This window comes from Gopherus flavomarginatus, chromosome 2, assembly GCF_025201925.1.
Source record: "Gopherus flavomarginatus isolate rGopFla2 chromosome 2, rGopFla2.mat.asm, whole genome shotgun sequence".
Classification (NCBI taxonomy): Eukaryota; Metazoa; Chordata; order Testudines; family Testudinidae; genus Gopherus; species Gopherus flavomarginatus.
Window position 1 is genome coordinate 97,856,625 of NC_066618.1, and position 24,917 is coordinate 97,881,541.

The following is a 24,917-nucleotide window of genomic DNA, read 5'->3' on the forward strand; positions in this document are numbered from 1 at the left end:
ATATGTTTTTAATGACAGCAAGCTGTAAAGTAGCCCATCATGCAGTCAGTACAAATCTTACTGCAAGATTTAAAGAAAACCAAGTCCCAATGTCTGCCTTCATCAACCTAATTTTGAGGAGCAGTGGCACCAGGTTTTTCAGTGACATGGTTTTTATTTTGTTTTCAAAGGACTTGGACTGATTGGGAATCACAAGCTTGAATGAAAAAATATTTGTTCAAGAAATAGTTCACTTTTCTCAAACATGGTTAGAAAATGCTCTCAGTTTGCAATTAGAGTACTTCGGGGCCATTCAGACTTTTATATAAGACATATTGACAATATTTCTTTCTTAATAACTACAGCAGTTTGGCTGAGCTAGCTTCATGAGTGTTTTGTTTATTTACCAGTGAGTGGGTAGAGTCTCAGGAATGGGCACCCATTCCATGTGCCATTCAAAATTGGCTGTTACCTCCATCCAGTGTATTTAAGCTGGTAGAAAGCGTTATCTGTTAGAGAAGACATAAATCTTAGGCTCTTGTAATTTATGGTTCTAGAATGATAGCGGAGCCCAGATTACCAGCCAAACTATAACTAGGACACTCGCAATCTGACCTACCTGTAGTTTCATTTCGTTGTTATTGTCTTAATTACATGTTTTTGGTGCAAAATGGTGGCTGCTTTTCCTGAAGATAGGTCCATTTTAATGATGGGTTAAATGATCTGCATAAATATAGCTATTAAGCACTGTTGTAAAAGGGATGCTGGATTAGATAAATTGAAAGAATTATTATGAGTCATTTAGCCAAATACATCTTGTAGACACCCAACTAACCTCATTACCTGCTTGTGGCAGGTTTTGTACCTCGTTGACCCCTTGAGTTGGGGGGAGCGAGTGGTAATCCTGCCTTTCTATGCCTACATCTGTTCCCCCCCTCCCCAGTAGTCAGCACAGTGTGGCCCAATGGCTAGGGTCCATATACGGTCTCTCCCTGAGTGGGGTAATGCGATCTAGCGGCCAGAGTTCATGCACTGTGCCCCTTGGGCAGTGTGGCCCAATGGCTAGAGTCCATCTAATTCCCACTTCCCTAGTGGGATAGCATGGCCTAGCAGCCAGAGTCAATTCAATGTGCCTCTAGGGCAGTGCAGCCCAATGGCCAGAGTCTACATGATTCCCTATCCCTTGGTGGGATAGCACAGCCTAGCAGCTGGAGTCCATGCAATGTGCCTCTAGGGTAGTGTGCCCCAATGGCTGGAGTCTGTCTAATTCCCCCTCCCCAGTAGGATAGTGTGGCCTAGCAGCCAGAGTCCATGCTTCCCCCTTCAGAGGCAAAACAGGGATCAGGTAACTGGGGCCATCACAAGGGGGCAGTGGCCCCTGGTAAGAGGGCCCCAGCCCACCTGACTCCATCAGGCCCTGACCCAGGGCCCTGCCCACGGCAGAGAGGTCCACAACAGGGTCAGCAGGGAATCCTACCAAAACATGCTGACCTCATAATGGTGGGCAGTACCACTCCCTTACTTTCCCTGAGTCACTTCCTACCAGTTCTCCAGCAGCAGTAGTCTATATGGCATCTGGGTCTGCAGGCTCCTCAGCACAAGACACTCCCTGGAGTTCCAACAACTGCAAGCCTCTGGTCCAGGTCTCTGGCTCTCCAGCTCCAGGATGTCCAGGCTCCTCAGCACCTGTCACTCCCTGGACTTCTGGTAGCTTCAGTCCTCTGGTCCAAGTTTCTGGTTCTCCAGCTTTCATGGGTAAAGGCTGGAGCCTCGGCCAAGCATCCTACCTCCTCAGCAGCCAGCACTGACTGAGCAGCTCTGCAGGCTTTTATACTGACTTCCAGTTGGAGCATGCCCAGCAGAGCCTTAGGGATGGGGCTTCCTCTGCTAGGAGGGAAGGGTTAACCCCCTTGGTACCAGTGTGGGGCCAATCCGCCCCGTGACACTGCTAAATATCTTAGTGAAGTTCAGCAGATTGTTTCCTTTTTATTAAAGACACACAAAAACTGTGAGCTCCATTAATAATTATGGTTGGGATTTTCAAAAGCACCTACATGACTAACGATCAAAAGTCCCAATGAAAGTCAATGGAATTTATAGTCTTAAATCTTTGAAAATCCCATGCTATGTCACCTAGTGTGCTACAAACCTTACTACAATGAAACTCTTATCACAAAGGGGCTTGATCTAAAACCCATCAAAGGCACTGTAACTCTTTCAGGCCCTTAGTCTTCTTATTGACACCTCTCTTGGGGCAGGGTGTGGACAGCATTCCTATTTATTCTGTAATTCCCTGGCACAGAATTTTATGTGGAGTCCAAGAATCTACCCTGGCCACAGAATTATGCTCCAGAATCTAAACTTTAATTTAAAAAAAAATGAGCAAAATTGTCAAATCTAGATGGCTAAATTAAGTTTCTAAATCCATAACTAGGCACCAAAATAAAAATTATGTGATTTAAATCAGTGCTGAACATCAGCAGCTCCCATTGACTTTCTGGGATTTGTTGGCATTCAGTCGTGCTGAAGATCAGACCATTTCTACTTAGGTGCCTAAATATGGTGTTAAGAGTCTAATTTTTGCATCCTGGTATGAAAATTTTGGTCAGCATTTTTAGAGCTAATGGTGAGAAATATAACCTTGAAAATGTGATTCAGGTATAAAGTATGGTTATGTTGTCTTCCAGACAACGTGAAATAATAGGTTTCAAAGGTTTGAACTGCCCCATAGGATGTTATCACCTACAGATGTCAATTAAAACATCACATAATTTCACTGTTGATCACACATTAGCTAGTTAATGTGCTTATCTTGCCATCCCAAGCAGCTTCCCAAAGCTCCTGGGGTGCTGACAGCCTTCAGCTCCTTCATCTTGACAATTTCCCCAGTGTAACCCAGGACTTGTCAGTACAAACATCTGCAGGATTTTGCCATCTGAAAATGTTGGGATGATGTAAATTAAACTCAATTTAATATCTAAGGTCCAAATTGTGACTCCTTTATTCACGTTAACAAGAGGTTACTCACAAGAATAATTCTAGAATGAGCAAGGGATTTACAAGATGGCCCTAAATAAATAACAGTGGGGATACTGTACTGATTAAACTATTCATTTTGTTATTTAATTCAGTTAATCACTCCATTTTAAAATGTAAGTGAATCTGTTGCAGAACTTTTTTCTGCCATAGAAACTGGAGAACTTTACCCCACAGAGTTTAGGTCCAGCTTCTACACAAGGGATGAAATCCTGATTCCACTGAAGTCAATGTGAATATTGCCAAGGTTTCAGTGATGCCCTGATTTCACCCAGCATACACAGACCTTATGTACGGAAGCCTCATTATACAGCACTTACTAACAAACAGCCAAGCAAAATGGAAACGATTGAAAATGTATTCAACTGTATAGCTGTCATTTTCTGAATATCTGATGATAATTGAAGTGTGAAGGCCCAAGACAGCTCAGATTTCCTTCAGGAACTGATTAAAAGCAAGAAGTAAATACACTAGATTGCTTTAATATGTCATTCTGCTACATATACAATTTAACTGCAATTTCTGTTCTCCAAGAAGTATATAAATCTTGCTAGTCTCACTCTTCAATGCCCATAGGAGTCCTCAGAGTATTTTTAATCTGTGCTATACTAATAAATATGTAGGCACTACATGGAGGAATGAAAGAGAAATCATAATTAACTGTGGAAGTGGTATTTGAAATTGATGTTTCCATGAGTTCTTTTAAATTGTTAATGGCATTGTCCTGACATTTGCTATTAATAAAACAAGAGAAGTCTTGCTAAACTATTGAAGCCTCCAAAGAAGAAGAATTTTTAAAGAGTCTATCAACCACTAACTCAGGATTAGAGAACATATGAAATTAATGTAAGGGAAACGTTTTCTGTTTTTCGTTCCTACAGCATGCACATCATAGGCATATAGCAAGTCTGTGCCTGGAGGCTGTATCCAACTTTCAAGGCAATCACTGGAAAAATTCTCATTGACTTCAGCAGGATTTGGATCAGACCCTAGAACAGCAGCACATATTCAGATATAGACTGGGAGACTCATCCAGCGAAAGAGACATTGTGCTTCAGGATAACATAGCACTGTTGGGCTGGCTCAGTTGGCTGAAGGGCACTCTTTATTGCTGCTGAATTTGGGAGCAAAGTGTCCCCTAGTAGATCCTTTATATAAGTCCTATAGTATTCTACAGTTATGGACCAAAACTCTGCAGCTTGCAGTACTGATGCGGCAATGCTTTGTGTTGCTACTGTTTAATACTGTAGTATTTTTGAAGCAGTTATGGATGTGCTACGATTGCATTTATAGTCATTGTTTTTCCCTGATACTTTATACTTCCTGTCATAATGTGCATTTGATTATATTCACAATATAGCTACTACACAGTAGCGGTCACTACTGCTGCAGGATCCCGTATCTATCCACATTGGCTCACAAGCGGCACGGTGTGCATTTTGCCATCTTTCCTCTTATGCCGTGACTTAGGAACAAGCAGGATTTGGCCCCAGCTGCTTAAGGAACAAAAATCCCCCATGAGTTTGTATAGTTCAGACAAATAGTATAGTATTAGGCAATAATTACAAGCACAGAAAGTTTTTGAATAGTGGACATTTCCGTGTCTTTACATAATGGAGATGGTGAATGTTGCGGGAAATTAAAAATGTAATTGACTAACTATACTACTGGAAATGAAAAACCTAGTGATGAAATATTCAGCTAAAAGACTAAATCTGTTCTCATCCATCAAAACTAAATTATAGTCTTTTAAGTTTTACTTCTTCTTACATCTTCCCTTTGGTATGATAGATATCTCAGATAAAATTTCTTTTTAATTATATTGCGTATTCAGCTGCAAATCAAGCGCCTCATTCCTCCTGTCACCTATGTTTTAATTTATCTACTCATCATCAGCTACACTGACAATCTTTTCAAAGAACTAATTTGTACATAAATCCAATCTAATCAGGGTTAATGGATTTATTCTGATTTATTTCAAATTTCCTTTATATTATTGTTAGAAGCCTGTCTCTGTGATTCTCCTCTTTTCCTCTCATGATGGTTTTACCATGTTAATTCAAATATGAGAATAATGTTGGTGAAAAATACAAACTAGGAGTTAATCATGAAAATCAGCTAACTTAATGTTATAATTATGTTTAACCCCTGGAATGGAGTGACCCTTTTAAATGGGTGCAGATGTATTCTGCAAAGGCAACATTTAACGTGTAACTTGAGTTCTGTACCATATGTGAGCAGCATGCATAAAATCCCCATGCAATCCACTTGCAAGAATAATTTGTGTATGCACAAACCAATGTTGGGTAGGGAACAGACATGCAAGTTATAGTCTTGAACCCTGAAAATGACACTTGTTACAAGGTGTCTGCAAAGTAGCCTCTCTCAATGTGTTTTAAGGAAAGCCAAGGTTAGGGCAACCACTGTAAACATAGAATCATAGAAATTTAGGGCTGGAAGGGACCATGAGAGGTCAACTAGTTCAGTCCCTCATACTAGGCAGGACCAAGTATACCTAGACCATCCCTGACAAGTGTATGGCTAAGCTGCTCTTAAAAACTTCCAATGATGGGGATTCCACAATTGCTCTTGGAAGCCTATTGCAGTATGTAATTATTCTATATTATCTAACCAAAATCTCCCTTGCTGCAGATTAAGCCCATTACTTCTTGTCCAGCCTTCAGTGGACATGGAGAACAAGTGATCGCTATCTTTATGACAGCCTTTAACATATTTGAAGACCATTAACAGATCCTCTGCTCAGTATGTGTGTGGAGTAGCTGGCATGTACACATGAATCTCCCAGTAGCTGACACACTGTGCTTCATTCTGATTGAAGTTTCAACAATGTGAATCTATAGAAACCCAAGGAATAAAACCAGTGCAAGTGAGAGGAGAATCAGAACCCTACTGAGTATTTTAAAGTGTCAGTTTATGTCCTCAGATCCATCCAAGACCTGACTGTCGTGTATGATCAAAAAGATCTTCATGTCTACAATAAAAGGTACCCTCCTCCTTTTTAAATTACCAAGGAATAAACTACTAGTGTACATTTCTTGGCAGCAGAACAGTGGAAGAAGTTGAAATCTTCTCAGTTTTTCTAAGTTAAATAGATGATTTTAGCTCAGTATCCACAATATCAAATTGTATTTTCCCATGTTCACTATAAGAAATACTTTAAATATTGAGGTAATGTAAATTTCTTATCTTAAGAAAGATGTCCTGGACTGAATAGAGATTCAGATGACATATGGAGTACAAAGTACATATCAGTAGAGATTCATTAATAAACATATGGATAGGTTGGATAATGACTATATTTGGCAGAGGCACTGATGTGGAAATATTGCCAACAGCTACATCCATGCATGGAGATCTGCAATGGCAAACGCAGCTACAGTACAAGTGTTGTACCATGTTGTTTAGAAATACAGCACAATGGTTTTTATTCTTGATTCTCGTTTTATGTCGCAGGCTGTCCTTGCCTTCTCCTCCATTAGATGGTTGATTGAATTGTCTCTAATCAGTGTCCTGCAGTTATAGGTGCACACTGAGAGGACAGTCCTTTTTCTGGCCCCTGAGATTCTTAACAGCCTCTCATCGACTGAACTTCCCACCACTGTTGTAGAACGGATCGAGGAGCGCACAAGGAGTTGAGGCCTGTTTATTCGTGTTGTTTTAGCTATTTCTTCATCCACCCACTGGCTATGACATCAGTGGCGCATTTACCTCCTCAACTTAGCTAGCACTCAACATAGAATCATAGAATCATGGAATATCAGGGTTGGAAGGGACCTCAGGAGGTCATCTAGTCCAACCCCCTGCTCAAAGCAGGACCAATTCCCAGCTAAATCATCCCAGCCAGGGCTTTGTCAAGCCTGACCTTAAAAACCTCTAAGAAAGGAGATTCCACCACTTCCCTAGGTAACCCATTCCAGTGCTTCACCACTCTCTGATGTTTTTCCTAATATCCAACCTAAAACTCCCCCACTGCAACTTGAGACCATTACTCCTTGTTCTGTCATCAGATACTACTGAGAACAGTCTAGATCCATCCTCTTTGGAACCCCCTTTCAGGTAGTTGAAAGCAGCTATCAAATCCCCCCCTCATTCTTCTCTTCTGCAGACTAAACAATCCCAGTTCCCTCAGCCTCTCCTCATAAGTCATGTGCTCCAGCCCCGTAATCATTTTTGTTGCCCTCCGCTGGACTCTTTCCAATTTTTCCACATCCTTCGTGTAGTGTGGTGCCCAAAACTGGACACAGTACTCCAGATGAGGCCTTACCAATGTCGAATAGAGGGGAATGATCACATCCCTCAGTCTGCTGGCAATGCCCCTACTTATACAGCCCAAAATGCCGTTAGCCTTCTTGGCGACAAGGGCACACTATTGACTCATATCCGGCTTCTCGTCCACAGTAACCCCTAGGTCCTTTTCTGCAGAACTGCTTCCTAGCCATTCGGTCCCTAGTCTGTAACAGTGAATGGGATTCTTCCGTCCTAAGTGCAGGACTCTGCATTTGTCCTTGTTGAACCTCATCAGGTTTCTTTTCGCCCAGTCCATCAAGAAGGAGAACTGCTGGGTTGGTAGTCTGACACCTTAAAAGCATGGTTGAACCTCCTGAAGAATACATTCTGCTATCCTCGCTCTCAGACAAGCCAGAGTCACTGCTGCACCACTTTGAGGCATTGAGGTAAGATTTTGCAGCAGGGTCCCATTAGAAACCATCAAAATCAGATGGGTACAAAGTTGTTTTAAAGAACAGTATTTTAATGGTTTTTAAAACTCCCATGGCTTTGTCAGGGGGAAGATGTCATGTTGTTCCACCAGTGAAGACCCATACAGTGTCCATTTACATATCTTTACTCCAAGAGCCCCAACCACATTCTCCTCATATGGGAGGGCTTCCATGGGTATGGAAGAGAATGATGCCACTTTGGCTCTGCTTCCCTCCCCTTGATGATTGTGCTTGTGGCCACTGGAATGGCATTCCTGTTTCTCCTATCCCCCCTGCTGCATCCAACTGGGTGAAGGGCAAGACAATCCCGTAACACTGAGATGGCAGCTCTCACCAAACACTGACTCTGCAATAGTAGTCAATTTTCCTAAACACTTGTTTTAAATATGAATATATTTATAAGCAAATTACTTCTTTAGCTTTCTGGGGGTTAAACCATCTCTCCGCTCTGATCCCAAGAACACAGAGGGTCCTACATGGTACATAATTAACTCCGTTCCATCGTGGCAGGCTGTGACGACATCATGCAGAGCACTCTGCTCTCCTTGCAGGCCATGGCATCCTGATTTGGTTTAACTGGGCCAGCTGCCTCTCGAGTGTCCCCTCATGGCCAGGGATCACTCTGCAGGTGACCTGCTTCATTTTCTCCTCTCACCACAAATAAACTCCAACCAGGCTTTCATGAGTTCTTTGACAACAGCTCTCCTTAGGGTCTGGTTAAAAAATAAACACACAAATCTCCCCCCAGCCGTAAGGTGGGCACATTCTCAAACTCCCTTGGTGTCTCAGGGTCCTTTCTGTCTTACCGGGCTACTCATAGCCCTTCCTAGCTGAAGAAGCTCCTCTAGTCTTAAGGTCTTCTCTGCAGCAACCTTTTTCACTTTCTAGTGTCTCTTTACTGCTTCCTTTCCTTTAAGTTTCCAGCTGCTCTATATAGGAGAATCAGCTCTTCCATACCCAGCTGGTAATAATCCCAGACTCCATCCCAGGTGGCTAATTAGATTGGTGCTGGACAGTTCCAGGCTTCCGACCCTGGAAGGGGCAGGCCACCCCATGATACTCTGTAGCTGCTCCCTCTGTGGAAAATTGGAGATGGATTTTCAAGTCAATCTCCATATCCCTCCAGTCCTTATCATCTCTGGTGAGACGGCCAGCAAAGGTGCTAATTAGTGCTAGTTGCAGTCATGTTTTTTGTGATATAGGTACTTGTGCTATAGAAGCTAGACTGAGACTATGAACTCATTTTACACCAGTCCCAATACAGCCACCAGCTCATAATGACTTTCACTTATTACTGCCCTGAGCCAAATTAGTACAATATACTTTTGAAGAGCCAAATAAGTGATGATGTTCCTCCTGCTCTGAGGTTATTTTTCTGATTTTCCCCTCCTACTGACTTGTACGTTTCTTCAGGAGACAGAAACAAAGTGTCTAAAGAATCAAGCATGAACTGAACACATTTTTAAAAAACTGTACCATCTTTGCTGAGCAATCAGAGTTCTGCAGAGATGCAACCCAATTACCAATATGGAAGTAACTGCACTAGACATCAAAGAACAAATATATCAACTTGTTCTGCAGTTCCAGCTTTTTAATGTGCCCATAGATTTCAGCCAGTTATGTTTAATACTAATTTTGCAGCAGAAGAAGGGAAAAAGCATAACTCTGCCATGGCAATCTGCCATATGCCTTGCCCATCATCTCAAATTGCATCAGTCATTTTGCATTAGGTCATATCTGATATGACATGTAAAGCAACACATCGTGACTGACACAACATTATGAGTAATTAGTGGAGCAGGTTAATTAGAACAGTGTAAATTTTATTTCCTGTTTGCCCCTTCACCCACACACCAGGTAGTGGCTATATTCTCAGGGCCAGACTTCAGCACAAGTGAGACAAGCAATCCCTTTGGGTCCCATGTAGCCTAAGTAACTTTTCTTCTAAGAAACTAAGTAATTTTCTTCATACTTTGTAGAACAATGTTTACTGGAATCACGTGACTAACAAACATCTGGTTCCATGAGTTCTTACTGAAGTCCAGATTGCTAAATAGAGTGCAAAGTAAAATTACTATATTCTAGCAGTGATTTTAAAATCTTCTTGGTTCCTTTTCAAATGTCCTCCATTCTACTGTGTCCAAATCAATAAACAAATCATTTTCCTGGCTTTTTTAACCCCAAGTCTGCAGCTGTGTTTCACTGTAGTGCTGAAATCTGTGACTTCCCTTGAGCTTTGCTTCACTGATGTAGTACTGACATTGTTTCACTAAAATCACAAGCAAAATCCATCCAGCCACTTTGAATTACAGAATAAGGGAGGGGGAACTATTTCTTGGTTGGTTTGTTTGGTTTCACTTTTTGGAAAGCCTTAAGTTGATAAAGCTGTATCTCAAAAACTTTATATTTCAGTTATTTCCCATTTGGTTTGTGCATTAGTCCTGGAGAAGGCATGTAATTCCATCCTCCTAATATATGTCAGAAGCCTCACCAGCAATATGCTAATAAATATCCATTTTCTGATGTATTCTGCCGAGCTCGTTATCCTCTGAAACAGAGCATTGTGGAGACCCAACATGAGCATATGCATTGTTATTTCCTTGTTAAAAATGTGCTTAAAGTTAAACATGTGCACGTTTGCAGGGTCTGACACATAGTAAGTAGCTCAAATGCTTTTCACATAAATAGGCTTATTGGCTGTTAGGTGCTTAAAGATCGGCATGTGCTTAAGTGTTTGCAGGATCTGGACGGAAAGTCTCAGTCCATTGCAGAGTGCAGCAGGCTCCTGAGGCAGAAAAAAAGGTGGTGGAATTTTAACACACAGTGTCCCAATCTTTTGGACTTTTGCTCTGCATTGTTCTAATGAGATTCTTTTCTACGTAATTTACAGCCTTCACTCTGTCTTGATGAAGATTTTGTTTAGGTACAATCCAAACAGCTACATAAAAATTCTAAACATACAAATTCCAAAATGAAAGGAAGCTTTCATAGGTATAAACTTGTGGTGTTTAGATGTGCTTGTAATTATTAGAACTGGGAGCACTGGCTGCTGGGAGTCTGAAAGGACAGGAAACAGGAAGGAGGGGGGAGGAGTTGAGGAGGCTAAATGAGTTACAGAGGGTGCAGCAGCAGCTTGGTACAGAGGTTTGTACTGTAAAAATAAAGTCCTGTTGAAGTTGTTAGTAACTTGCCTGGTTGATACAACTGTTTGGGAACGAGGATGGATCTTCTGCCTCTGAACCCGCCTGAACCCTTTCTGTAAAGCCCAGGTGAGCCTCCAGTTGCTTTTACTGTCTGGATCCATATGTTTGAGACTTATCTGCTTGCAGTCAGTGCTACAGAGATTTCTGAAGTAAGAAAGTGTGCTCTGCTAATCCACTGCTTGGAGCAGAAGGGCAGCGTATACTTTACACTTTTCCCCTTCCTCACTGCATTAAAGAACTTTTTTGTGCCAAAAGTGAATGTAGTAGCTAATGACTACAGATTTCGCCAACATGAGCAGAAACCAGGGGAAACTATAATGCAGGATATTGCTTCCCTGAAGAGTATGATTGTAATTTGTGACTTTGGGAATATGGCAGATGAGATAATTAGAGACCAGCTCATTGAGAAAACAACCATGCTTCATGTAAAAGAACACTTACTTCTAGAACTACAACTTACACTAGAAAAAAGCATTGCTACTCAGATTGAGTCAGCTACAGCTGAAGCCAAAATAATGAGCAAAGATACAGAAAGCACAGTCCAGGCTGTGACTCCTTTGCAGAAAAGTTCACTATCACTGCAGACAAACAATTGCAAGAGGAAAACTAATAAAAAGCCACTGAATCAGCACATGCAAAATACAGTAAAAGCATGCTTTCGCTGTGGATCCCAACAACATCTTGCAAGCTACACAAGATGTCAAACAAAAGTAGCTCAGTGCAATCTTTGCAAAAAGATTGGGCATTTTGCTAAAGTATATTGCAGTAGCCAGTTTAATCAATAGGTGCATGCAGTTGCAATATCAGATATTACTGTGCTGAGTGTGGACAAAATCACTACTGCACATATTCCAGAACAGATAAAGTGCACTGTAAACATGTCTGCCATACCCTCAGGCAAATCACACTCTATTCAGCTAATGTTGGACACTGGCTAAGCAGTATCTATACTATCTGATTACATTTATTTGCATTACTTTAAAGATGTGCCTCTTACTGAACTCAAACGTCAGTTGGTGTGCTATTTGAAAAACCATATTCCAGTACATGGCTACCTGCCAGCAATAGTTACTTTTGGTGATTGCTGTCTAACTGCAGAGTTCTACATTGTCCACAAGGGCACTCCTATCCTTGGCAGAGATTTATTGGCTGCTTTAAATCTCAGAGTAGATAACTGACAAACTGATCTTCCTCAGCAAAGCACTCTTGCGGTAAACACACCAGTTTCAGCTGGGACGCAACACCAGGTTGAGGAGAAACTAGGCTGTGCTTATGGGTTTCTGCATAAAGTTAAAATATGTAATAATGTAATGCCTGTACGACAGAAATTACGGCGCTTACCATTTTCAGTCAGGGAAGCTGTTTCAGAGTGTCGGGGTTATCTCTATCCCACACGTTTCAGGTTCGTTGTCTGACCGCAAGAGAGACAGGCAACCCAGCAAAGTCCAAATACCAAGTTCTTTATTGATGTATGCACACAAGCAACAAAGAACCATCCCGTTCTCCACACAGAACCAGCCCTCCCTTCTGCAAATTCAAATTGCTTTTTATTAGCCACTCCGTCGCGTCACCACTTATGTCGCATCATCACTGTACCTTCTCAGTTATACTTTCCCAGCATACAAGAGAAAAACAAAGAGCAACTGTTATTTCTTGATAAGCTTCAAAAAGGTACAAGTTGCTTCACAAAGTGTCTGCAAGCATTTTTCCCAGACTCTGCAAGCACGCTCTTATCTAGTAAGGTCATACAGTCAGCAACCTGGCAAGCGCCTGGCTGTTTCAGCTAGTATATTTTTCAGTAGGCCTTGCTGTGTTATTGCTAAGCAAAACAGGTCATCAAGGCAAACTCATCAAGAGGAACTTAGAAAACTTGTTCAAAAGGACATTATTGAAGAGATTAACTCCTCAGAATGTGTTTCACCTACAGTGATGACGCAGAAGAAGAGTGGAGGCATTCGCCTTTGTGTGGACTTAAGGGAGCCAAATAAAGCTATTGTGATTGACAGGCATCCTCTTCCTCACATAGAAGAAGTATTTGCAGAACTCCGTGGAGCAAAGGTGTTTTCTGCTCTTGATTTACAGAACGCGTACCACCAGGTTATGTTGCATGAAGACAGCAGAGACCTCACAGCATTTATTACACATGAGGGACTATTTCATTTTAAATGTGTTCCATACGGTCTCACATCAGCCCCAAGTGCCTTCCAAAAAATGATGTCATTGATTCTGACGAATCAACATGGAGTTCTGTGCTATTTGAATGATATTATCGTGTTTGGAAATACTACTGAGGAGCATGACAATAACCTGCAGTCTGTACTAAACTGCATCAGCAAAGCAGGCCTCAAGCTCAATAGTTCCAAATGCAAATTTCGGCAAACTGAACTTTCCTTTCTGGGGCTTACAATTTCACAGGCTGGACTAAAACCTGATCCAGATCATATCCTGGCAATTTCACATGCTCCTCCTCCAAGAGATTTGCAAACCTTACGTTCCTTCTTGGGACTTACCTCCTTGTATGCAAAATTCATTCTCAGTTATGCTTCTGTCATTGAACCATTATGAGAATTACTATGGAGAAGTTCAACCTTAGTGTGGACAATGGATGCACAAGCTAGTTTTGAAATGGTGAAAGACTTGATTGTACATAGTCCAGTACTTGCACTATTCAGTCCTGCATTGCACACAATTATAAGTACTGATGCTTCTGATTATGGACTTGGGGCTGTCCTCACACAACTTCATGAAGACAACACAGAGAGGACTGTTGCATTTGCTTCAAGGACACTGAGTAATGCTGAGAGAAAATATTCTACAGTCAAAAAAGAAGCACTTGCTTGTGTCTGGGCTACTGAAAAATGGAGAACTTACCTGTGGGGCCGCACGTTCAAGTTGCGCACAGACCACAGCCCTTTGATGACGTTGCTCACCACAAAAGGACTGGGAAGAGCAGGATATCGTATTGCTAGGTGCTCTGCAAGACTACTCTCTTTCAATTATGACCTGGAATATAAGCCTGGAAACAAAAATGTGGTAGCTCATTGCCTTTCTCGCCTGCCTTTGCCTTCACCATCTGGTCCACCGGAGGATGAGGATGTAGCAGTTGCACTTATTACAAGCACTCTTACTGCAGTTACAAGAGAACAATTTCAAGCTGCTTGTTCAGCATATCCAATTCAACAAAAACTACAGGCATTTCTGACAAAGAGATGGCCCAGTAACCCTTAAAACCTTGACCCAGTTTTGCTCCCTTATTTTAGAGTTTGAGATGAACTTTCTTTGCTCAATGGCTGTGTGCTACGAGGTACACACCAGCTACATATTCCAGAAGAATTACAATCAAAACTCATACACCTAGCATACGATACTCATCAAGGAATTATCAGAACCAAACAACGACTACAGGATCTGTATTGGTGGCTAGGGATGGACTCTCAAACTGAAGCACTCATAAAATCCTGTGTCATTTGCCAAGTGCATGATAAGACAGCAGTGACATGTACCCCTCCATTACAGCCTGTTCCTCTTCCTGAATCTGCATGGGAAAAAGTGGCGATTGGCATTGTAGGACCCTTTGATACTGCTCCAATTGACTGTCATTATGCCATCACTTTAATAGACTATTTCAGTAAATGACCTGAGGTAACGTTTACATCGCAAATCTCTTCTGCTCCAGTAATTAAGTTCCTCTCTTCAGTTTTTAGTAGGGAAGGTAACCTCAAAGAACTGGTGTCCGATAATGGCAGTCCATTTACTTCCCTGGAGTTTGAAACCTTTCTAGCAGAGAGGAACATTTTACACAAAAGGTCATCCCTACATTACGCTCAAGCCAATGGGGAAATCGAACGGTTTAACAGAAGTTTGAAAGAGAGTTTGCAAACAGCTAAACTGGAAGGGCAATTGTGGATTTCCTTCACTACTGATTTCTATCAAGCACACCGGGCTACACAACATACCACAACGCAAAGATTAGCAGCAGAGTTACTGCATGGGAAACAGATGAATACTAAACTGAACATTGCTGGATTGTTAAAGGCACGATCTGATGCCCCAAACGAGGATGATTGAGAAAAACAGTTGAACAGAAACAAGCAAAGCATAAGGCTTTCACAGCAAGCGGCGGGGTGCTAAGGAACCAAAGTTAGAGTGTGGTTCCTTCGTTAGAATATGAAAACCTGGAATTTTACACAAAGGGGATTATAAATTCACAGCTCCTCTTAAAATCATAGAGAAGAAGGGACCTTACACCTATCGACTTTCTGATGGGCGGGTATGGAATGCTTCTTATCTTGCACCTGCCTGTGCACCAAGAGGAGAATATGCCAACATCCAGTCTGCACTGGATGACTTTACCGTAGAACTAACACAACAAGACATTGCACTGGAACCAGGGCTTGGGAGGTGGCCTGTTAGACGCAGATGACCACCTGTCTGGACTAAAGACTATGTCATGTAGTATCTACAGTGTTTCCAGTGTAATATTTCTGCCAGTAGTATAGTGTCTTGTTTCCTATTTGTTCCTGTGGTTAGGACAACAATGTTTATTTTAATTGGGAGAGTTTCTTAAGAGAGGAGGGAATGTGGTGTTTAGATGTGCTTGTAATTATTCGAACTGGGAGCACTGGCTGTTGGGAGTCTGAAAGGACAGGAAACAGGAAGGAGGGGGGAGGAGTTGAGGAGGCTGAATGAGAGTTACAGAGGGTGCAGCAGCAGCTTGGTACAGAGGTTTCCACTGTAAAAATAAAATCCTGTTGAAGTTGTTAATAACTTGCCTGGTTGATACAACAAAACTCCAGTAATTTGCTACAAAAATGATGAAATTCCTGCAAAAAGCTGAGTTTGCTGGTGGAAATGGTGAAACTTTGCCTTAGGTCAAACTTATGAATATCACCAGAAGAAAATTGTTGGGTTTGCACAATTCTAATTGCTTTGAATATTTGTTTTCTAACTCCGTTGTTTGTGTATAACCCAGCACTCACGGTGCAGGTCCATTTCCATAAATCACAACAATATCAACAAGGAAAACAAGACTCAGCTCTTACTTTTATTAGCGTGTATCTATAAATAGACTACTCAAACAGATTCCATTCACAACAGACATTCTGGCCAAAGGCCCGTGTTGTTGTTTTTTTAGCTCTGTCCATTTTTACCTGTTTGTAAAAGGCCTTTGACTGAAATGTCCCTACTGGGAAATGAATGTGATTTGAGTAGTGTATGGGTCTAATCCTGAGGCTCCAGTAGTGACTGCAGAACAGATGGATACTGCTTCACTCCTTGTGGGGATAAGCATTCCTTCCTCCATGTCCCTCGCTCACTCTAGACCCTCCTTTAGCTGGCAGTCAGGCTGTAAGCTGGAATACAGATTTTCCCATTCACTCCAAGAGCAAATATTGGCTGTTGTTTTCTTTGTGATATGATTGAAGGAATGGAGATTGTTTAGCAAAGGGGTCGCTGGGGATATGTGCGGGCAGCAACCATGGACAATACAGGCTATGTGAGCATTTCAAGATATTCTGCTACATTTGTAAAAATGATTTACATTGTGATTTGTAGATTTGTATAGGTGAGATCCATGAAGGCACTTAGGCACTTCCACACCATAGTCGGGGAGCGTAAGTCCCAGTGTTGGCTCTTTGCAGCCACAAACGACAGAAACTTACTATGAAAGCAGAGATTGTCATGTAATCACATGACTCCAGGAGCTGAGGCTTTAAGAAAAGCACAAAATATTGTGCAACTCACAATAAAAATTGTGATTTGTAACACTGATGATGTCAAATGAATTATTCTTACAGTGAATCCCTTCGGGTTATAGCTGAGGTTAAAAATGGAGCCGTTTGTGGGCACATGTGGGAGCAATATTAACCGGCATCTTCCTACATAAAAAGTCAATTTTTATTTCATGTTGTGATCACATAACTACCTTCTCTCAGCACTCTGGGAATGAATTATTCATTGCGACATCATTCAGCGTGCACCCAAGGGTACCACAGAATTCATAATCAAGCTCTTTTTTATTCATAGATATGCAGCCTAAGCTGTCATCTTTGCTTCACAAAAAAAGTAGACTAGCTGCTCTTGTGTGACAGTTTGCAAATACTAGACCAAAAAAAGGCATCATGCTTATTAAACCCAGTAGCAGTTACTAGCATTTTATATTGGCTGATAGGAGTTGCCTTTTGAAAGAGACCACAAAACTCACTGTCCTTTCTGCTCTTCAAAGACATTAAGGACCAGTTTTAGGGGTAACGCAAAACCATCCCATCTTAGGGGTTGCAAGAAAGATTGCCAGCTAAGACAGGGATGGGCAATTGGGTATGGAAATTGTATGGCAAGCCATAAATGCTCACAAAATTAGGGGTTGCAGTGCAGGAGGAGGTGAGGGCTCCAGGGTGCAGCCATAAATTAGGAGTTCAGGGTGCAGGAGGGGGCTCCAGGCTGGGGTTGGGGTGCAGAGGGGGTGAGGGCTCTGGGATGGGGCTGAGGATGAGGGGTTGGAGGTGCAGGAAGGTGCTCTGGGTTGGGACCGAGGGGTTCAGAGGGAAGGAGGGGGATCAGGGATGGGGCAGGGGAGTTGGGCACAGGAGGGGGTCAGGGGTGCAGGGTCTGAGGTGCACGTACCTCAAGTAGTTCCCAGAAGCAGCGGTATGTCCCTGCTCCAGATCCTACGTGAAGCCGCAGCCAGGTGGCTCTGCACACTGCCCCATCCACAGGCACCATTCCTGCTGTTCCCATTGGCTGTGGTTCCCAGCCAGTGGGAGCTGCAGGGGCAGCACTTGGGGTGGGGGCAGCATGTGGACCTCCCCTGGCTGCCCCTGTGCGTAGGAGCCAGAATGGGGACATGCTGCTGCTTCCGGGAGCCACATGGAGTGAGGTAAGCCCCCAATGCTGCTCCGCAGAGGAAGCTTGAGGGCCAGATAAAAAAACATCTGGAGGGCCGGATGTGGCCCCTGGGCCGTAGTTTGCCCACCCCTGAACTAAGATGAAGGAATCAGTATTTGCAGGGTGGCAATAGTTAAGAACAGGGTGTAAGTTAGGATTTGGTAGTGTTATATTTCCAGATCCAAATATGCCAATCATGTCTTTAAATAAATACCTTTTATGGCCTACATTTTCAAAAGTGATTAGTGATTCCAGATGTCTCAGTTTTTAGGAGCCCAACTAGAGACACCTTAAAAGGGCTGATTTTCAGAGGGAGAGTGCATAGCTCTTACTAAGGGCCGTCCTTAGGATTTATGGGGCCCTACGCAGTATTATTAAACTTGTGCCCCTATGCCTGACTTGCTCTTAGCAACACAAACATAAGCTTAGAGTATTGGAAAACTTGCCACATGCACTTTATTAAAAACAGTTTAATTATGCCACCTTCACCCCTAACCTCTGCACTTCCCTCCCATCTGTGCCCCCAAATCCAGCCCTGTGCTGCCAGCGTGCACCGCCATACCGCCACCTTGCCCAGTGCCCCCACTTCCTTATGCCCAGCAACCCCCATGCCTGGTGGCCCCTCACCCAGAGATCTCACCACAGATCCTTATGCCCAGCAACCCCCATGCCCAGTGGCCCCTCACCCAGAGATCTCATCACAGATCCTTATGCCCAGCGATCTCCCACCCATAGCCCCCACAGCTGCCCAGGACCCCGTATTCAGCACCAAAAAATTAAATTCTGAGCACAATATTTTAAAATTCTGCAAAGTTCTGCAACTTTTGTCAATAAATGTGGAGGCTCCAGCATGGCAGTGGCAAGCATAGGCCACTGGCTGCATGGAGGTGAGAGATGACCCTGCAGCCTTCCCTCCCCTCCCCTCCTAGGATAGGGGCTTGGCAGTGAGATGCCTCTGTGCACATGTCAAAAGGCCACACAAAAGTGTTTTACATGATGGTTAGGATGTCAGCCATGATCCAAAATCCATTTGAATGATGAAAAAGAAATAGCTGATACCAATGGCTGAGTCCAGCCCTCATCCAGACCTTTGTCTGCCACCACTCTGGGCCATCAACTTCCAAATGGCCTTTCATTCTCCTTAAAATAGAGCATTTCCCTCTAATCCTGAAAAGTAAAGAGGTGCTTGGGATGTGCAGTTTATTAAAAAAAGGAATTATACTCAGGCACCAGTCTTCTTTTCTGCCCTGATTTACGCAGCTGGTTGCCAGATACGGCTCAGTGGGATTGTACTGGGTATAACTCAGCACGCAGTTTCAACAATGCTTCAACAGTGGGGCTGGAGCCATAACCAGCCAAGTTTCATTTGAACAATGGCTCTTGTTTTTAATTATTTAACGCCATTTTTAAAGGTCTTTCCCACGGGTGAGGAAGAAGGTGCTGCATTCTTCAAGGGACCTTTAAAATCACACTCAACTCTGCACTGTTTAGAACTCTCCCTCGTTCACAATGCTACCAGTTTGAGAGACAGCCCTGGAGATACTTGGCTCCACAAGAAAAAAAATCATGTCCCTTTTCCCTAAACAAAAGTTTTCAGCTACTTCAGCCTTGTCAAGTGCGAGTCCATCTTCCTCCCAGCTAAGAGGTTGCTCCCTCCATGCATTCTGCAGCCTTGATTGCTGCTTTTCTGCTCCAGGTAAATCCCTCTCCTCCTTTTGTTTTAGTGTCAGCTTCCTTCTGTTGACACTGGAATATTGTGAATGGGCAGAAAAAGCAAACACCACCTTCTTTTATTTTCCTTTAATTTTCTCTCCTTCCCAGCCAGGTTGTGTGTGTGCCTCTTCCCCCTCCCAGCCCACGTCTGCTGCTGATCCCTGCTGGGGAAGGGAGGAGAGGAAAAGGTGATGGTCCAAAGGGAATCCTCGGCATCTTGGCTTAGACTTCCGAGAAGAGGGAGGTGGAGTGAAAAGGAGGCTAGAAGAGAGATTGCAGGAAGTCGCCAGTGGGGCAGGGCATGTGGGCAGAAGAGGGGAGAGGTGCAGGTACTGTGTGGGGCTGCTTGGTGTGAGAACAGCAGCTCTCCCCAGGGGCCACCAGCCTGCTCCCCAGGAGGCCCTAGCATGTTTGCTGCTTGCTCACTGAGCCAGACAAAGACACCCCTCTGCTCTTTTCCCTTCCTAGCCCAGTTCCCCACAGCCATCCCCAGCCCAGTTCCTCCCCCTCCTCCCCCCACTCACTTCCCACAGTCCCATGCCCGGCTCTACCTCCCAAGCTTGGCACCCCAGCTCTCTTCCCAGCCTCCAGGTATCTCCCCACTCTGTTCCTGCCTGCCCCTGGCCTCGCTCAGCTCCCCCTGGTCACTCACATGCAAACTTTCGTTCCTGGCTCCATGAGGCCCCACCCAAGCCAGAGCCCTGAGCTGGCTGGCTGAGGAGTGAGTGGGTGGAGGGGAGGGGCCATGGCATCGGGTCGGGGAGAAGCCTGCCAGCCCATCATGGGAGAGGGGCCAGAGAGGAGAGGAGTCTGCGCCGCAGCCAGCGAGAGTAGTACCCCAGATTTTTTCTATGCAGATGTGTATGCTGCGTATGCCTAAGGATGGCCCTGCTCTTACTGAAAATCAGGACTTGTTAAAGTGTGTCAATTTGTGTGCCCTAAAACTGAGGCACCCAAAATCATTAGCCACTTTTGCAGATCTTGGGCATTGACTTTAACTGGATGAGAACCACAGCTGCAACAAGGAAACACAAATATTAACAAAAATGAATTGTGTTAGCACAGTGAATAGGTCATTATTTACAAGTTACCACCAACCCCAATTTTGTTCTTAGGTTCACTCCTTTAACTCCAGCTGCAACTGGGTCCTACTGGCAAACTTTTGAGCAAAATGTTCCAGATCTCAGAAGTACAATTACTCCTTACAGCCACTATAGTTCTTAAAGCATTATACTAGGCACTGGTGAGACTTCATCTAGAACACTGTGTGTAGTTCTGGTCTCCTATGTTTAAGAAGAATGAATTCAAACTAGAACAGGTGCAGAGAACAGTTACTAGGGTGATCAAAGGAATGGAGAACCTACCTTATGAAAGGAGACTTAAGGACGTTGGTTTATTTACCCTAACAAAACAAAGATTGAGGGGAGATGGGGTTGCTTTCTATAAATACACCAGAGAGGGAGAACAGTTATTTAAGTTAAGGGCCAATGTTGACACAAAACCAAATCAATATAACTGAACCACCAACAAGTTTAGGCTTGAAATTAGAGGAAGGTTTCTGTCAGAGGAGTGAAATTTTGGAACAGCCTTTTATGGGAGCAGTGGGAGCAAAAAATCTAACTTGTTTCAAGACTGAGCTTGATAAGTTTATGGAGGAGATGATATGATGAGATTGTATACAGTGGCATGTGGCCCTCCACTGCTGCTATTAGCAAATATCTTTAAAAGCTGGAGATAGGAATCTAGATGGAGAGGGCTCTCAGTTACTACAGAGAATTGTTTCCCAGGTGTCTGGCTGGTGGGTATTGCTCACAAGCTCAGTGTCTAATTGATTGCCGTATCAGATTAACGGAGACCTTGAGGAGGTTCACCTTCCTCTGCAGCATGGGGCACAGGTTCCTTGCTGGTTTAAACTAGAGTAAATGGTGGATTATCTGTAACTTGAAGTCTTTAAATCATGATTTGAGGACTTCAGTAACTCAGCCAGAGGTTATGAGTCTATTACAGGAGTGAGTAGGTGAGGTTCTGTGGCCTGTGACATGTAGGTGGTCACACTAGATGGTCTTCTTGCCTTAAAGTCTATGAATCAGAAGAGGTCCTCTATATGACATATACAGTCATGCTGGGGGACCAGATTATGGCATGGTTGTCTCCTAACATGATCAAAATATTGTTTGATAGATGGGACTTCTTTGTATCTTAACTTTTTCTCAGACCAGTGCCTGTTCTTGCAAATAAAGTTAGTTCCATGGTTGCTTTCAACACACCTTACCCAACACACAGTGGCCCAGATCCTCAGAGGTATTTAGGCTCCTAACTTCATTGCCTACCCTTGCAAAGCTACTGATAATGCACCTATACAATGTTAACTTTCCTCCTTGAATAAGAATGGAACTATCAGGACTGGTTCCACTCCGAAGTCAAAGAAATATATTTTCATGTTAATTCTGATTTACCTCAGATTTACATGATATCACAAAGGGTTAAGGATGAGGGGATCATTTAAATCATTAATGCAGTTTGTACTTTCCATTTAAGAATGATTGATCTTTATTTTGCTTGTGTGCACACATGTTCTAATCCTTGGAGATTTTTTTGCACCAAAAGTGTCAACAGCCTAATCATTTACAACTTTATTAAATGACAAATTGAGGCATTTACTATAGTGTCATTCATCTACTGGTTAATTCCCCTGTTCTGAATTCCTTATGAATGTCATGGAGCAGCCAGTTGCCTGGGGGCTATATCAAGCTGTTACAATAGTAATAATAATAACAAAGACACTATACAATTTTCAGTATGCCTGGAATACTGCTGCTCTCCTTTACAAAATTTACTCTCTTTTCTAATATATTGCAGAAAATGTGTAGCAAGTGTGGACAAAAAGATGTGTTAGCACTTCTTTTAGTTTTATTTCTCGGCTTACTTGCAATTCTTGCCATAAGCACACTGCAGCTTTGCAGATCAAACATCCTGGCTGCTCACTTGTGATAACTTGAAGATCTCATTGTAGAGGTGCAGCTCCCTTTGACTTCATTAGGAGTTGTAGGTACTCAAACCTTAATAACCTGGACTGCCATTGACAGTGGGAGTGTTAGATAACTGTTTCAGGCACCGTAGGACTCATTTAATACACCACTTTGATACTGTGTGGATAGTGGCCTTTTAGGTGAAATCAAACAACAGTCCCATGTTCATTCAAAGTCATTTACACACCTACGTGAGATTCCCTCCCTTAGTTGATAACTCACTAAAAGCAGTAAATCCACTCGGAGCAGAGGTACAGAGGGGCAAGACACCGTCAACTCCCACACTAGTAGGGACCCAGAGCTAGGCTGTACTGTCCCAGAAGTGAATTCCAATATCAAGGAAAGGGCAAGGCCAGCCCTTCCAGGAGACATGCTATGGATATTCCTCCTGGGGTAGCATGGGAGGCATGATGGGTTTGTGAATAAATTGCTATCATCATTTTTCACAGTTGCAAAAGCAGTGTTCTAGGACAATATTATGCCATTACTATATATCTTACCCCTAGATATTCACATTGTTTATCAGCAGAATTGTATTTTCTTGCAACTTCTTTTTTCTTTTTTTTATGGAAAATAAGGGCTTCGCTGGGACTGAATTTTTGGAGAAATGCAAAATTTGGCCCAATGTGTTTGGGTCAATTATAATTTTTAGGACAGAGACTGCCACAGTGATATTTCTTTGTACAATGCTGACCACAGTGGAACGGTGATGAGGGCTGTTTAGCATGGCTGGAGTGCAAATAATGAATGTATTAATGTGCATAATTCCTGCTAGTATCCACTGCCTGCAAATGATAGAGGCCTGATCCTGCAAAGGGTTGAGCATTTCCTGTGAGTTGCTCCTGCTCAACCCCTCTGACTCAGGGCTCAGTGTCTTACAGGTTTGGATCTTGGGATCCAAGAGGTCTTGTCTGTACAGTAATTTCGTGCATGGTAAGATGGGGTGTGAATCTACAGTAGACCACACACTAAGTGGTTCTTACACTAAGTGGACCTTGCTACCACACACTAACGGTTCTACAGTACACTGTGATCTCCATTTTCAAATAGCAGTAGGCCAAAGCACACTACGGAACTTTTTATGCAGGGACAGCATGATCCATGTGTACAGTTACTACGTGTCAGGCTAGAGTGCTGTAGACTGGCACACTGGCTTGCCACACACTAAATCACCACATAGACATGCCCCTAGTACTGGTTTTGTCCTGGTTCTAAGAAACTGCTTAATTGTTGAACCTTCCTGTTGTGTTAGTAAACTTGAACTTCACATGCCTAAGCCATTTATTCCATGTTCTTTTTTTTTTTTTTAATCCTAGCAGTTCAACTTTGTTTCCCTTCCCACGGACGTTCTGGAAATAGAAGTGAAGGATAAATTTGCAAAGAGCCGGCCAATCATTAAACGCTTCTTGGGGAAACTTTCCATGCCAGTGCAACGCCTGCTGGAGAGACATGCTATAGGGTAAATCTGTTATCTGTGTGACTTTTGTGTTACTGATGGATCACACTCCCACTAAGAAAAGGATAGTGAAGTCTATGGCTGAAATAGCATGATGTAATCAAATAATCTTGCTCAAATGAAATTACTTATTTGATAGAGATTTCTCTGATTAATGATGTTGGTTTAAGTTAGAATTTACTTTTGTGTTATAAACATGGGACTCTCCAGGAAAAGACCTAGCTGAGTGCAACGGCTTTGTTTTCTGGTGAGTCCCAAACCTCACTTTATTTTGTCTCTGAAAATGGTTCCCTGAAGCAAACAAACTTGGTGAAAGACATATCTACAAGTACAGAGACAACAAATACACAATCACCAGGTTTACATGAATACTAAAATAATCTCATTTATTCGAGTTACAAATATACGTAATACTACCTTGGGAGCATATGCAGCACCAAATGGAAATTAAAATTTGCTTCTTCAGAAGGTATACAGATATTAGTATTTAACACTCTTCACACTCAGTGGTTTACAAACATTGACTAAGCTTCAGTTGGGGGCAATGAGCAGATCATCTTTTTTCTAGTTTCACTCTTCTCTGAGAGGGGGTTGTGGGACTTTTGGATAAAGTGTGTCTTCAGGAAGGACTGGAAGACAGAAAGGGTGGAGGCATCATGACTGTCCAGGGATATGCTCTAGGTGTATCAATGGCATGGAAACAGGAGTGGAAGAAAGACATGAAGGGGCAGTCAGTTGAGTAGCTCGAAGGGCAAAGAAGAGAGCAGAAAAGAAACAAGAACAGAGAAGCAGATTCGGGGAGTCAGGCTGTATAGGACTTTGAAGGCAAAGCCAAACAGCTTGAATTTGATATAGAAGGAAAGGGGAAGGATATGCAAGA

At 42.9% G+C, this 24,917-nt stretch overlaps 1 protein-coding gene across 3 annotated transcripts in view; it reads left to right on the forward strand.

The window, feature by feature from the left end:
- Window positions 1–24,917, forward strand: part of HECW1 (HECT, C2 and WW domain containing E3 ubiquitin protein ligase 1) — a 385,797-nt gene that overhangs the window by 255,726 nt on the left and 105,154 nt on the right. For 2 of the 3 annotated variants that reach the window (XM_050937655.1, XM_050937656.1), the window contains one exon: window positions 23,898–24,040. In XM_050937655.1, the coding sequence (XP_050793612.1) occupies window positions 23,898–24,040 (143 nt within the window). Of the gene's footprint in view, window positions 1–7,628; window positions 7,710–23,897; window positions 24,041–24,917 lie in introns of those variants that run through there. The other variant, XM_050937657.1, reaches the window with a different exon arrangement.